The sequence below is a fragment of the Littorina saxatilis genome, linkage group LG10, assembly GCF_037325665.1.
Source record: "Littorina saxatilis isolate snail1 linkage group LG10, US_GU_Lsax_2.0, whole genome shotgun sequence".
In the NCBI taxonomy this organism is placed as follows: Eukaryota; Metazoa; Mollusca; class Gastropoda; order Littorinimorpha; family Littorinidae; genus Littorina; species Littorina saxatilis.
The window spans coordinates 5901993-5917738 of NC_090254.1; the positions used below are offsets into that span (position 1 = coordinate 5901993).

At 40.0% G+C, this 15746-nt stretch overlaps 1 protein-coding gene across 1 annotated transcript; it reads left to right on the forward strand.

Annotated features, from left to right (window-relative positions):
- Positions 1-109: 109 nt before the first annotated feature.
- Positions 110-13023, forward strand: LOC138978040 (uncharacterized). Its single transcript, XM_070350665.1, has 5 exons — positions 110-714; positions 1294-1418; positions 2549-2782; positions 4061-4141; positions 6427-13023. Exons 2-5 carry the CDS (start codon positions 1352-1354, stop codon positions 6633-6635), a joined length of 591 nt encoding a protein of 196 aa, XP_070206766.1. The 5' UTR covers positions 110-714; positions 1294-1351; the 3' UTR covers positions 6636-13023.
- The last annotated feature ends 2723 nt before the right edge of the window (positions 13024-15746 follow it).

The following is a 15746-nucleotide window of genomic DNA, read 5'->3' on the forward strand; positions in this document are numbered from 1 at the left end:
GTATATGTGATTTTTTTTCTCTTTTATTTATTGAACACTGTGGCAGCAGATTTTTTTTTCCCTGCTGGATAATTATGGACATGTTGCTGTTCAGCGTGGGTCTGTTACAGTGTAAGGTTTGCAACGTCATGTTTCACTGTCTTGTAAATCTGTGCTTCATCACATCAGTGCAGTGGGGTTTTACTTCGCAGGATAAATGCTCCTGGATTAGCCAAAACTTTTTTTTTTCTTCAGTGTTGATTTCCCTCAGTCAATACACATCTATGCCTCAGTGAAGTGCATAAGATCCGAAGCAACAAGTCAAATGATCAAGGAAGGGAAGTTACTGCTGACATGAAACAGGAAGCATTGGTACTGGAAGGGGAGACAAGTCTATACTAACACAAAGATGAAACTCCATGGTCGTGTTATTTGGGGTTTCCCTCTGTCTTACAGATGATAACCTTTTCCACACCGCAAGGACAGCTGATTAGGGACTAATGCAAAGTCTTATGTTTAGTGGCATGTTGCTGCCTTATTCAACAGACTTTGTGATCGTTGTATGAATTACTTACACAGCTACTTTCGTTTTTTAACATTGATTAAATTGAAGGAAATGATTGACAGTCAAAAACTGACACATGTATTTGATTTACATGGGAAATGGTAATATGACAGGATGTTGATGCTGAGTAGCATGCGAATGGTTTCATCGTAATCTTCACCCTGTGGAAGGTATGTATGAAGTTATAAATGATAGTGAAAGCACTAGCAGTGGATGCAGGGTAGGGTGGATTTTTGTTTTATTTAATTTAACACTTTGTACCCCACCTAGGTTGACCAAGTTTTTTTTAGCCCAGACCAGCTGTGCTGCAGCAGGTCACTCAGAATTGTAGTAACTGTGTATCCACACGCTGGAATACAGGCGTTAGATCGACGTAACTTACAGGAAGCAACTGAAGCTAACTGTCTGACCGGATATATATCCGTACCTGGTCAGATAGAGTCACATGAGTAGGTACGGATATATCTGTACCTGGGAGACAATGAGTTAATGTAGCCATGCAACTTCTTTGTGTAAAATACTACTCCATCAATGACATGAAATATGATGAATGTGGAAAACACATGATAAACCACCCTGCCTCGGGATGTATAAGGCCCCCCCCAAAAAAATAGGTGTGGTTACGGTAACATAGCAAAAAAATTTAATCTTTCTATGTCATTTCTTTAGTTTTCCTGAAGTTCTAGTGAGTCAGATTGATAGCCTCAAGCAATTAACATGAGTTCTTGATTGTGTATCTTTTGACACAGGATATATCTGGGAAGAACAAACAAGTGAGAGAGCAGCAAGCAGTGGAGGAAATAAGCAATGGCTGCCGGAGGGCGAGACTCTGAATCCACACCGCTCGGTTCTGATGGAACACCGCCAGGTGGAGGTCAGTATTTGTTTTAAACAATTTAATTAGTGAAAAGAATTACAAATAATTAAACTGATAAGCCAGTAACGTTTCAAATTTCAGAATAAAAAAAACGTGTGGTAGGTTATTGGAACGTTGAATTTATGACAAAACAATTAAAACGTTGGATGTACGTAAGTAGACAGACAGGCAAATGCTCGCAAGCATCTTGCAAGCGAGTTTTGTTGACATTTTTTTTAGATAAGTCCATTATCTGTAACATAAGTCAGTGTTTGTTTGTCTGTCTACTAAAAAGACCACTGAGTCGACGTACTGTTCTGTGTACGTGTAATGTTTTGTTTTTGTCAAATTAAACGTTCAAATAATCTACCATACTTGTTTTGTTCAAAGAATTAGAAATAAAAATGCAGCGTACAATCAATTGAATCAGTGCAGCACAAACAAGGTAAGCTTATTAAACTGCACTGCTCTTCAAAAATAGTTGAAGATCGGATTTGGCGGATGAACATAATGGATGTCAATAGGTTAGTGGGAATTGTAAATGGGAAAAACCCCAGACAGTGTATGCCAATGCATGAGCACGAATGAGACAGAGAGAGCAGAATTGCTAAAACTAAAAGAGAGAGGTTGCATAAATATTTACTAAAATAGTAAAAACATTGGTTTGGCCCATGACTTTGAGAGAAAGGATTAAATGCTGTTCACACACCGCTACAAGAACAGCAAACATGACAGCATTTCATTAATTTTGTAAAGCTGCTATATCCAGGCCGGAACAGACACGGATCAACCTTATGTGCAGACCCAGAAACTGTATCCATGTCCCACCTCATGTCACCACAGTTGCACATCAAAGACCTCAGTAGTTCAGCTATAAGTGCAGATGGCCAGTTACACCTAAAACACGTACAAACCTAGGTAACCTAGGTAACCTGGATAGCGCGACTCTTGTTGCTGCACGTTGCGGCTAAGCTTTCCACTGAAAGATAGCGACCCAAATTTGCCAAGCAGTGGGATAATAAAGTATTTAATGAAATGAAATGAAATTTGTGACTGTTGTAGCAGTCGGCTCTGTCTGGCACCGAATTTCCTACCAACAGAATAATTAGGTAAATAAAATGAAATGAAATTTGTGATTGTTGTTGCAGGGTCAGCCCCATCTAGCACGTACCAGTTCACGTACAGCCAGATGAACATGCACACCCACCAGTTGCACACTCCACACCTGACAGCTCAGAACGTGGGAGTACAGGGCCCTGTCATCCTCAACATGAACCCCTACGCTCGCTACCAGCCACGCCACCAGAGACCTGACGTGGAGGATCAAGCTTTGTGGACCATTCCTCCGCAAGTAGATGTGTCTGATCAATTTTCAGAGGATGGTAAGTGTGTGTGCGTGTGTTGTTTGCTGAAATAGCCATGTGTAATCACTGGTGGTAGGTCCATGTGTAATCACTGGTGGTAGGTCCATGTGTAATCACTGGTGGTCGGTCCATGTGTAATCACTGGTGGTAGGTCCATGTGTAATCACTGGTGGTAGGTCCATGTGTAATCACTGGTGGTCGGTCCATGTGTAATCACTGGTGGTAGGTCCATGTGTAATCACTGGTGGTAGGTCCATGTGTAATCACTGGTGGTCGGTCCATGTGTAATCACTGGTGGTCGGTCCATGTTGTACAGTGGAACCCTCCATTCAAGACCTACCAATATAAGACCTTGCTTTTCCAAATTTTCCGTTCATAACGTCTGGAAATGTACACACACACACACCCCCCCCCCCCCACTCCCTTTGCCGCTCCCTCCTATTTAAGACAGAATTTTCTCAGAATTCTAGAGGTCTGAAAGAGGGGTTCTGCTGTGTATCTATTGGGTTTTTTGGTTGAAGGAACTGAGGTGGGCTGGATTCTGACTTGTTTATGACACACGAAAACATTGTTCAGAAAATCAGCTTCAGTCATGAGATTCATGTTTTCATTGTGACTCAAGTTGATATTTTCTGAAGACGGGCGCAGTGGCGTGGTGGTAAGACGTCGGCCTCCTAATCGGGAGGTCGTGAGTTTGAATCACGGTCGATGCCGCCTGGTGGGTTAAGTGTGGAGATTTTTCCGATCTCCCAGGTCAACTTATGTGCAGACCTGCTAGTGACTTAACCCCCTCCGTGTGTACACGCAAGCACAAGACCAAATGCGCATGAAAAAGATCCTGTAATCCATGTCAGAGTTCGGTGGGTTATAGAAACACGAAAATACCCAGCATGCCTCGGCATATGCTGCCTGAATGGCGGGGTAAAAACAGCCATACACGTAAAAATCCACTCGTGCTAAAAACATGAGTGAACGTGGAAGTCTAAGCCCATGAACGAAGAAGAAGAAGAAGAAGATATTTTCTTAACAATATTTTGGTTTGTCATTGTCAAAATACCCTGTTTTGGATGCAAAAAGGGTGGCATGATCATTTGAAATTTGTTCAAAAGTACGAAGGATTTTTTTCTTAAAGTTAAAGTAATGAAACTTGTACATCTTGTGCTTGATGAAGACCCCAGTGGTCAAAACGTCACCTGTATTTGTTTAGTTTTCATCATTCCAACGTGAGTACAGGTATTTTTTTGTCTTTTAAAGTAATGAATTGAGTTTAGAAAGGTCTGCTATATTTTTCTCCAGAGCTGAACCGCACCATTGAGGAGAAGTTTCTCAGCTTTGTGGCCAACTCTTGTGATGACAGTGCAAACTGGAGACGGTTAGGTAAGTGTGTTTTTTTTATCCCAAGTAGGTGATGACAATATTCATTTTGTTTCTCTGTGGAAATAGTCAGTATTTTCGCACAAACAAGCAAGACACTTTTTCAGCAGCATTTTTGACTCACATGCGAAGCAAAAGTGAGTCTATGTACTCACCCGAGTCGTCCGTCCGGACGTCCGTCCGGAAAACTTTAACGTTGGATATTTCTTGGACACTATTCAGTCTATCAGTACCAAATTTGGCAAGATGGTGTATGATGACAAGGCCCCAAAAAACATACATAGCATCTTGACCTTGCTTCAAGGTCAAGGTCGCAGGGGCCATAAATGTTGTCTAAAAAACAGCTATTTTTCACATTTTTCCCATTTTCTCTGAAGTTTTTGAGATTGAATACCTCACCTATATATGATATATAGGGCAAAGTAAGCCCCATCTTTTGATACCAGTTTGGTTTACCTTGCTTCAAGGTCAAGGTCACAGGAGCTCTTCAAAGTTGGATTGTATACATATTTTGAAGTGACCTTGACCCTGAACTATGGAAGATAACTGTTTCAAACTTAAAAATTATGTGGGGCACATGTTATGCTTTCATCATGAGACACATTTGGTCACATATGATCAAGTTCAAGGTCACTTTGACCCTTATGAAATGTGACCAAAATAAGGTAGTGAACCACTAAAAGTGACCATATCTCATGGTAGAAAGAGCCAATAAGCACCATTGTACTTCCTATGTCTTGAATTAACAGCTTTGTGTTGCATGACCTTGGATGACCTTGACCTTGGGTCAAGGTCACATGTATTTTGGTAGGAAAAATGTGTAAAGCAGTTCTTAGTGTATGATGTCATTGCTAGGTTTAGTTATTAGGTCAAGCATGTGAGTCGTATGGGCTTTGCCCTTCTTGTTCATTTTAGTTCTTCAGCAGTTAAACTTTTTTTCTCAGCTTTTATTTACTCTGCGGACAGGGAAAATGCGGCGCTAAAACCGAATATTGTCATCATCCGCTAAGGATAGATTTTGCTCCTATTGGCCGGTTTTCAACCACTTTTTCTCACTCTGAGTATAGTATTAAAAAACATGAAAACAAGTTTGATTCATGATCCTTGAAGCCAGATCATAGTATATGCATGACTGGCTTCAAAGGCACAGTACGCCTCCCGTAAACCATCACAGATACTGTCAGGCTTTTACACACAGTACAAACACCCTTCCATTTGAACGCTCACCGAACGGGAACATCCTAGGTCCCCTACGTAAAGAGCGAGCAATTTTCAAAGAATTAATTTTGCGGATTGTCTGATAACAAAATCGGACCGTGGTGTGTTTTGGCGCTAGACCTAACTTTTAAAATCTAAATGATAAATTGACAGCTTGTTACACAAACATTCTTAAATCATAAAAGAATTATTTTTTCATCAAGACAAGATCAGTACAATTCGAAGTTTTGAAAAAAGAAAAGCCCGGAAGCAGGGTCACGCAAGGTATTGCTTCTCGTAGCGGATGACGGTTTATGCCTATCGCCAGTTCCTCTGAACAGTCAAAAGCCATCGCTAGAGTTCTTGTGAATCATAGCCGTTCGTTTCGTTTAGATTCAGAGGTACATAATAACGTGCTATTGCAGATAATCTTACAGCGAGTCGCATTCATTTTACAAACTGACGACTACATTGTGAAAAAAGGAAAGTGGATCACACGGGTTCACGATGGCTCAGGGGTAAGATAAACCACGCAAAAATAAATTCTTTGAAAATTGCTCGCTCTTTACGGAGGGCACCTAGGATGTTCTCAAGCGGTGAGTGTTTAAATGAAAGGATGTTTGTACTGTGTGTAAAAGCCTGACAGTATCTGTGATGCTTTACGGGAGGCTTACTGTGCCTTTAAGCATAACTGCCATAAAACCAACAGTGTAGTATGCTAAATTAATAAAGGAAACACAAAATAAAGCCTGTAATAGCTGAACAAACTTATGGCGAGGAGTTGGGGAAGGGGGGGGGGGGGGGGGATCACTGTATTTTCTGTATTCTTGTATAACAATACAGTTGAACCCCCCCCCTTTTAGGGCCTCTGCAAAAATCTGAGAAAATCATGTCTTTGAGGAGAGTGTTTTAAAATGGAGATAAATTGATAGAGGTTATGAACAGAAAATCTGAGAAAACAGGGTCTTAAAAAAAAGGGAGGGAAGTCTTAAATCTGAGAGGTCTTAAAAGGGGGTTCCACTGGATCTCAGCTAGGCAAGGGGCTGTTTGGAAATGTCAAGACTGACTTAAATTACTTTTATCTTGTGCAGCGAGGAAGCTGAAGCTTGATGCGCCGTCTTTGACACGACTGGAGCAGAACTACGGTGACAGCATACGCGAGTTCATCTACCAGCTCTTGTTGACGTGGAAACGACGGAATCCCGATGCACGCGTGCGTCAGCTGATCAAGGTGCTGAGCGACAGCAAACTGCAGAAACCAGCCTTGGAACTGAAGAAATACTTCTCCTCTATACACTAGGACCAGGGAGAATAAGATGAATTGGAATATGGACTTTAGGAAAGACTTCCTGACAATCTCCACTATACATTCTTTTACCAGGGAGAATCAGATGGATTGGAATATGGACCGTATGGAAGACTTTTTAACAAATCTCCTCTATACACTGGGACCAGGGAGAATAGATGGATTTGAATATGGACCGTAGGAAAGACTTCTTGACAATCTGAACACTTGTATCAGGGAGAATAAGATGGATTGAAATATGGACTTTAGAAAAGACTTCTTGACAATCTCCTTTATACACTTGTACCAGGGAGAATAAGTTGGACTGGAATATGGACCGTAGGAAAGACTTCTTGACAAACTCCATTCTTAGCCCCGTGTGTTGTTCTCTGCCATACTGAATGAGTCACACAACGTTTACTCTTCTTAAAGTTAAAGACTCCTTAATTGCAAGCGGTAAGTTGACGTTGTGAAGACTAGCTCTCAAAGTATTTTTGATAAAAATTCAGTGCAGAAGCTTCGTGCAGCGAGCTTTGTGAAGTAGACTTTGTGAAGTCAACTTCACCCAATAAATATCAGTCTTTACATCATGTCCATGGGGCTATGTCTAGAAATATCAGTCTTTACATCATGTCCATGGGGCTATTTCTATAAATATCAGTCTTTACATCATGTCCATGGGGCTATTTCTAGAAATAGTGGACCTATCTTTTGTATGTGGAGGGGAAGTTGAATAACCTGGACCGAAAAACAGACATCAAGCAATTCTTCTCTCTACCACTGTGAAAAAGGTGAATCTGAGTTGGAAAATGGACACCAACAGATACTTTTCTGTATACACTGGGAAAAGGGCAAATAAACTGGATTGGAAAACACCCATCAAGAACTCGTCGGCATTATACTTGTCTCGTCTAAATATCGGGCCCTATTGCTACGCTGAAAACACAATAGCTGTTAATCTTTCTATCCATACAAGGAACGAATATAAACACTACTTCATCATAAAAATAATCAGTTTTGTCCTTCTCCTAGAAAGCTGTTTGAAACGAGTTTAACCAAAATTCCACGATAAAGTTGATATGGAACTGTAATGTGGATGTGACGTGAACACATTCATCCTCAGTCCACTGGTGCACCTGGGAGTTAAAGCTGGGTCAGAGATGGACTGTACATGCATGCACCTTGGGGAAGATTTCTCCTTGGTGTGCTTGCAGAAAAGGGAAGGAACTGTTCTGGAAAGTGTGGGTGCTCAATGAACACTGCTTCTGGTGCTAGCTACGTTCATGCAGGGAGAATAGATGAACAATTTTTTTCTCTCCAGAACTGGACTAAAAAGTGTGGGTGCTGAATGAACACTGCTTCTGGTGCTAGCTACGTTCATGCAGGCAGGATAGATGAACGACTAGTGTGGGTGCTGAATGAACACTGCTTCTGGTGCTGGCTACGTTCATGCAGGGAGAATAGATGAACAATTTTTTTCTCTCCAGAACTGGACTAAAAAGTGTGGGTGCTGAATGAACACTGCTTCTGGTGCTAGCTACGTTCATGCAGGAACGACTAGTGTGGGTGCTGAATGAACACTGCATACTCCTGGGATGAGGTGCCTAAGAAAGGTACCAACCGGGTGGGAGCCAGCCGCGGTGTTGGATTGGTTGAAATTGAGATCTGTTGTGATTTCAAGGAATCAGACCCCGCGGTGGGTTCTCTCCCGGTTGGATGGCACCCACTTTCGGTTCTGGCTCTTCAGCCCCGGTGTCAGCTATAGCTAGGTTCAGGAAGAACGGATGAACATTATTTTCTTCATAACTGGAAGACAAAAATGTGTTTGTCAGAATAGCAAAATAAGTCTGTCTTGGCGAGTGCTCATGAAACGTGTATTAGGTGTAAGTATAAGATTGATGGAGTCAATTGAAGGTGTGCTAGATTGTACTGGATTTTTTTTAAGCAACAGGTATTTAAAAATGTTTAGTAGCTCACAGTGTTGCCTTTGCAGTTCATTGTACACTGTGAGTTAGTTAGTTAGTTAGCTGTTGCTTTCCGGGTTCAGCGGACCATAATAGGCCAAATCAGGACCCCGTACACTGTGAGTATAGGCCATGATTTTGTTGTTGTTTGAGCAATGCGTACAGTTGAACCCCGCATTTAAGACACCCCCCACCCCCACCAAGCTTTTTAGATTTTAATTTTGTCAGATTGCTGCTCATAATCTGTTGATTTACCTCTACTTTAAGACTCCCTGCTCATAATCTGTTGATTTACCTCTACTTTCAGACTCCCTGCTCATAATCTGTTGATTTACCTCTACTTTCAGACTCCCTGCTCATAATCTGTTGATTTACCTCTACTTTCAGACTCCCTGCTCATAATCTGTTGATTTACCTCTACTTTAAGTTTAAGACTCCCTCTTTTTTCAAGACTTCATTTCAGACCTGTTTACTCATACGATTTCGCCGTATTTTGTACACCAAGTTTTCAAGCATACGATACATACACTGGTTGATAAGAAAGTATGACGATTTCCAGTGTCATATTCTTACAGTTTTATCATTAGTGCAACGGACAACGTATTGGAATTTCACTGCTAATAGTTTTACGTCGGTCACATGATTAACAAGCACCTACTTAGTTAGTAACTTAGTAAGAAAATACACTAACTATTTTGAAAATACACCAAGTCTCTATAGAAAATACACCTACTGTTCCAATACACCAAGTCTCTATAGAAAATACACCTACTGTTCCAATTAGGTAAACAGGTCTGTCATTTAGTTACATTCTTTCCCAGATCTTAAAAGTAGGGGTTCCACTGTGACACATTAACTAAGGGACCATCTATGTTGCATTTGAACTTTTGTTTTGTTTTTGCCAGTGAAGACATGTATACTAAATGGTCTGAAAGCTGAGATCACTGTCAGTGATGAGTTAATTGTCCCTCGGAGTGTTTCTAGCTGATTGTTTTGGAATCCAAGAGGCCAAAAATATGTGTACAATGTATTGTGACGATATGTGTGAAACAGAGTGCCATCAGCACTTTAACTATGACATGATTTAAACCTTCATTGGACTACACAGTCTGGATGATGTGGGTCGAGTACGACCCATACTTTCTAAAGAAGGATTCAACATAAAAAGTACACGACCCACACCATTCGAATAGGGAGGAACTCTGTACCGCATCTTTGCAGAGTATTGGTCGTACACGACCCACGCCATCCAAGTAGGGATAAACACAATAAAATGCCTTCTTTGATTCCATAATGGGTCTTCCTCGACCCACAACATCTGGACTGTGTAGTTCAAATGACATCATTGTTAATTTGTTTATTTACTATGATAGTCCTGTAAACATTGGTCGATAGGAAGATTGTATGGTGTTTGAGGATGACATGAAGTCTCAATCAAAAACTCCCAATAGTTTTAGAGATACAGACACTTTTGTGAGGCTCTGGGTCGTCCACGACCCAGGAAGCACGGTGAAGGTTAAAACCATTGGCGTCCCAGATAGTGCTTTCATGGTGGGGGTGGGGGGGGGGGGGGATTGGCAGTACAGTTTGTACACAGGAGCTGAGGGTGCGTGTGTGTGATAAGGAGTCGGTGCCATAGTCGTAGCTGTGTGTTGTGTATGCATGAAAGAAAGAAGAAAAAAAAGAAAAAGGGAAGATTGTTTTAACTTTGCATTGAAACATTGACGATAGTACTGTATCGTCAACTTTAGTGTGGCGATTGGTGTGGATTGTGTGCTTCTCCTAATCCATGATACATTTATTCAAAACAGCATTTTGTTTCATTTTGTATATATATATATGTATCTAAAGTTGGTATTTGTGTGTAAGATAAGAATGTGTTCTGGATTGGACAGCCACCAATTAAATTATATTTTAAGACTGCTGGATCCTCCACATTGAAATGTTTATCTGTGGGATGTGTGTGTGTTCAGTACAGAGTGGCTGCTATACATATCCTGCTGCTGTTTTTTGTTGTTTGGTTTTTAATTGTTAACTCAGCATGACTTGCATATTTTTACTTTTGCAATTTTATTTTTGCAACCTATCTGACTCGCACAGTATATTTGTAGTACAGAATTATTATGGTTAAGTCAGAGTTGGGTTCATTTTCAATATTCAACAAATTTTTCATGTTAGATAGAATCATGTGTCATCTGGGTATATTTGCAGTACATAATTATTATGGTACATTTTCAGTATGCAGCAAATTTCCAGGACACCCAAAATTGACAAAGTCCAAATGAAATCATTTCCAGTAATAAGATATATTTCCAGAATAAGTACCAATCTTGATTCAAAACACGAATACATTCCCAGTGTACCGCAAGTCTTATACATGTAGTTATGTATTACTGAATTTTGTTGGCAGTACATTTGAGGCCAACTTTAAGAAATTTAGTACATTTTCAAGACATTTTGGTGTACCAGAGTTGTTCTGATTTCTGTTTGGGAAGCTGTATTCGCATGAAAGATGGTTTTAAATTTTTGTGTAACTTTCTTTGTTATTGCAGCTCAGGGGTGGGACTCTCTTGTGATGAAAAAAGAGGACATCCTTTTATTCTAGGGGGGTTCGGGGGCATGCTCCTCCGATTTTTTTTAAATGGTACATTAAAATCTGTGCAATCTGGTGCATTTTGAGACTAAAATTCAACTCGTTTGGATCAGGTAAAAATGACATTCTCTTCACCCCCCAAAAAAAAATCCCAACCAAACATAAAAAACACTTTCACACAACAATGGTAACATTGTAATGGTGCATATTTAGGTAATGAACCATGTATCCATAATCTAATACTGGCAATAGTATGATCCAAGTGACGCCCCAATGCATTGAAGCTCAACATGACTATTAGTTATCAGGAGTTTTCAGACAGCACAATTTAACTCTCAAGCCTCCAGTGTTCTGTTCCATCTTCACTTCTCTCCATATCATTCAGTCAACAAGTTATAGATGCTGTGATGAAATTGGACGCGGAAAAATAGATTACTCCAGCGGAATTCGTAAGTTGTGTTCGCGGAAATCTACGGATTCGCGGAAAAGTCCCACCCCTGTGCAGCTGCATGTATTTGATAACACAATAACAACACTTTATTGTCCATTTAAATATTACATCCTTATGAATGGAAAATTAGTCATTTGAATTATGATGTGACTGAATTAGTGAACATTGTTCTGTCTTTCTTTTTGTTAATTGCTTTCCATTGGGTTGTTTGTTTGTTTTTTTGGAAGAGGAAGAAAGATTGAAGAATAATATGTGCATAGTTGAATCAGTATTTTTACCGTGTGAAAGCCCTTATTTAAGATGCGTGTATGTGCAGCCTATAATTTTGTTATGAAGAGAGATATGTCTGTTGGTATCAGTGATCGGAGCATTTTAGGTAACTTTTCAAAGTTAATAGACAGTGTGCATATGTGTGTACTCATGCTGAAAAATAAATGGAGTGTCTGCTACTTCTGCCCTTTCACAGTAAGGCAAAAGTCAGTAAATGAAGATTTCCCCCCTCCATTTTTAAGTCACTTGAGAAAAAGTGACTCTATGTAATCGGTCAGTGTTAGTCTGTCCGGCCGGCCGTCCGTAGACACCACCTTAACGTTGGACTTTTCTCGGAAACTATCAAAGCGATCGGGCTCATATTTTGTTTAGTCGTGACCTCCAATGACCTCTACACTTTAACGATGGTTTCGTTGACCTTTGACCTTTTTCAAGGTCACAGGTCAGCGTCAAAGGAAAAATTAGACATTTTATATCTTTTCTCGGAAACTATCAAAGCGATCGGGCTCATATTTTGTTTAGTCGTGACCTCCAATGACCTCTACACTTTAACGATGGTTTCGTTGACCTTTGACCTTTTTCAAGGTCACAGGTCAGCGTCAAAGGAAAAATTAGACATTTTATATCTTTGACAAAGTTCATCGGATGTGATTGAAACTTTGTAGGATTATTCTTTACATCAAAGTATTTACATCTGTAGCCTTTTACGAACGTTATCAGAAAAACAAGGGAGATAACTAGCCTTTTCTGTTCGGCAACACACAACTTAACGTTGGGCTTTTCTCGGAAACTATAAAAGTGACCGGGCTCAAATTTTATGTGAACGTGACTCATTGTGTTGTGAATAGCAATTTCTTCCTGTCCATCTGATGCCTCATATAATATTCAGAACTGCGAAAGTGACTCGATCGAGCGTTTGCTCTTCTTGTTAAGTTCTATAGGGGACCTTGAAATTCTTTGGCTGTGTTATTCACTTATTAAATTTGGATAAAAATGTGTAATAATGATGTAAGTTGTGAAAACACTTCAACAGAACATTAATCTGATGTCTTGTTCAACTCAAGAATACTTCTTGCTGCACATACACGTAAATGCAAATTGAGATTCAATAAAACTTTTAATCTCTGTCAGTGTTGTGTAATGTGGTGGTAGTGAGTGGTAAAGTGTGTGTGAGTGTGTGTGTGTGTTTGCATATGTGTGTGTGTGTGTGTGTGTGTGTGTGTGGTGTGTGAATGGTTTCTTAACTGCTGCGCCTAGTACAGTATGTATAAATGATTTCCCGTTTAAAACTGCATGTCGTGAAATGTATGGAGTGTTTTTCGACTACTCCTTGCACTAAGACTGCGTCTCAATGAAGGGATGTGGCACAGTTGGTAGTGCACCAAATGCCAAATTATATAGGAAGAGAAAGAGATTGTGTATGCATGTTTTGTTTTTGGTTTGCAATGTGGCATTTAATACTCAATGCAAACATTAAATCACTGATTCAGGTATTGGAGTGAATCACGATTAGTTCGTAAAGCTATTTTAAAATTCCATCATCAGTACATACACACACAGACATGTAAATACAAACACTTCATATATATACAAACACATGTTACAGAATCATCCAAGGGAAAAAAACTAAAATGGTAGAGCCTGAAATAAATGTTTACTTTAATCTTTATTTTGTCTGTGGTTTGAAAAGTAATTGAAACAGCTAGTACACCTTATGATTTATTCATATACAATGTACAAGTAGTTATTATTATTTAAGATATTGAGACATCAATGAATGTTCTTGATTTGCTCTATAAATCCCTTAGTGCACGGTGCACTAAGGGATTTATAGAGCAAATCGAGAAAATTCATTATTGCTATCACTTTCAATGTTAAAAAACAAAGGTTTACTGTACTCACCGATACAAGGACGAGACAAGACGTTGTTTAGATCACTTTCAATTCCGTCCTTCTACTTGATTTGCAAAACAACATAATGCTCTATATAGCTATCTTAGCTGTCCGTAACAATTGTCTCATTTACTCTTGCCTTTATTGTTTTGCATAACATTTTCCTTAATTTTCAAATCAAGCTGTTACCCTCTCTGTCTTCCTGAACCACATCCACGTTCATTCAACACATATATACACACACATACACAATCACACACACACACTATCACACACACACATACACAATCACAGACACACACAAACACACACACACATTCACAAACATACACATATATTCACACATTCACTCCCCTAACCCCATATCTCTCTCTTTCATACCCCCCGCCCGCCTTTTTACATTTAGTCAAGTTTTGACTATTAACGTAGAGGGGGGAATCGAGACGAGGGTCGTGGTGTATGTCTGTGTGTGTGTAGAGCGATTCAGAGAAAACCACTGGACTAATCTTCATGAATTAACCTTGACATGTGAGATCCTGAGTATGGTATCTCCAGACGTTTTTTTCATTTTTTTGATAAATGTCTTTGATGACGTCATATCCGGCTTTTCGTGAAAGTTGAGGCGGCACTGTCACGCTCTCATTTTTCAACCAAATCGGTTGAAATTTTGGTCAAGTAATCTTCAACAAAGCCCGGACTTAAAATAGCATTTCAGCTTGGAGGCTTAAAATTTAATTCAAGAGTTTGCTCATTAAAGTTGTCATTAAAATCGATTTTTCGCAAACAGATTTAAAATTGATTGCATCGTATTCTTCATCACATTCTGAATCTAAAAATATATACATATGTCATGTTTACTCTTAAAATGTGATCACAATTAACGAAAACAGATTAATTAGTCTTACGACTAAAATGTAAGAAATCGATCCAAAAATGATGTCATCTTATTTGTGATCATTTCCTGATTCCAAAAACATATAGATATGATAGGTTGTATTCAAAACAAGCTCAGAAAGTTAACACTACAGAAAAGCGCGCTTTCTCGCTTAGCACTATGCGCCACCGCGCTAATCTGGCGTGTCAATATCACTAGGCCTACGTTTTGCACGTGGAAGGTGAGCGATTTCCTTCACGCGGGGATTGACGAAGCTGTACTGTCTTGGTGAAAAAATTAATACAGTGCGTTCAGTTTCATTCCGTGTGTTTGACAGCTTTACTAAACAGTGTAGTAATTTCGCCTTACGCGATTTATTGTTTTTGATGTTGTTCTGATCTTAATTTATAAAAATTGGAGCAATACATGCACAAAAAAGAGGCAGGTTTACTCGACTGACTTGAAAACGTGTGTGTGTGTCACTGTGTGAGTGCCGTGTGCCAGTCAGTGTGTGTGTCGTGTGTGTGTGTGTGCGCGCGCGCGTGTGTCAGTGTGTGTGTTTGTGTGTGTCTGTGTGTCACAGTGTTTGTGTAGTTAGACTGAGTCTGTGTGAGTGTCTCAGTGTATGTGCATCTGTGTATGCGTGCGTAAGCATGTGTGTGTGTGTGTCAGTGTGTGTGTGTGTGTGTGTGAGTGCGGTTTACGTGTGTGTGCGCGGTGTGTGTGTCAGTGTGTGTGTGAGAGAGAGAGAGAGAGTGTGTGTGTAGTGTGTGTTTTGTGTGTGTGTGTGTGTGTGTGTGTGTGTGTGTGTGTGTGCGTGTGTAAACCGTAGCCGCCCTAAAGTTCTGCTTGGGATCATAACTTGTAAGGGTGTGCCAATTCCTTGACTGAATGTCACAGTGCAGATGACGACATAAAATACAAAACACTTATATATATGCGGAGACGGCTTCAATGCTGAACCAGTGCGCACAGCGGCACTTTTAATGTCTCTGTAAAAAAAAAGTCTGTATCTTGTTCTGGGTGCCTGCCAAGGTATAGAGAAAGCAGCCATGTTCTACTCAGACTCAAGTTGTGTAGT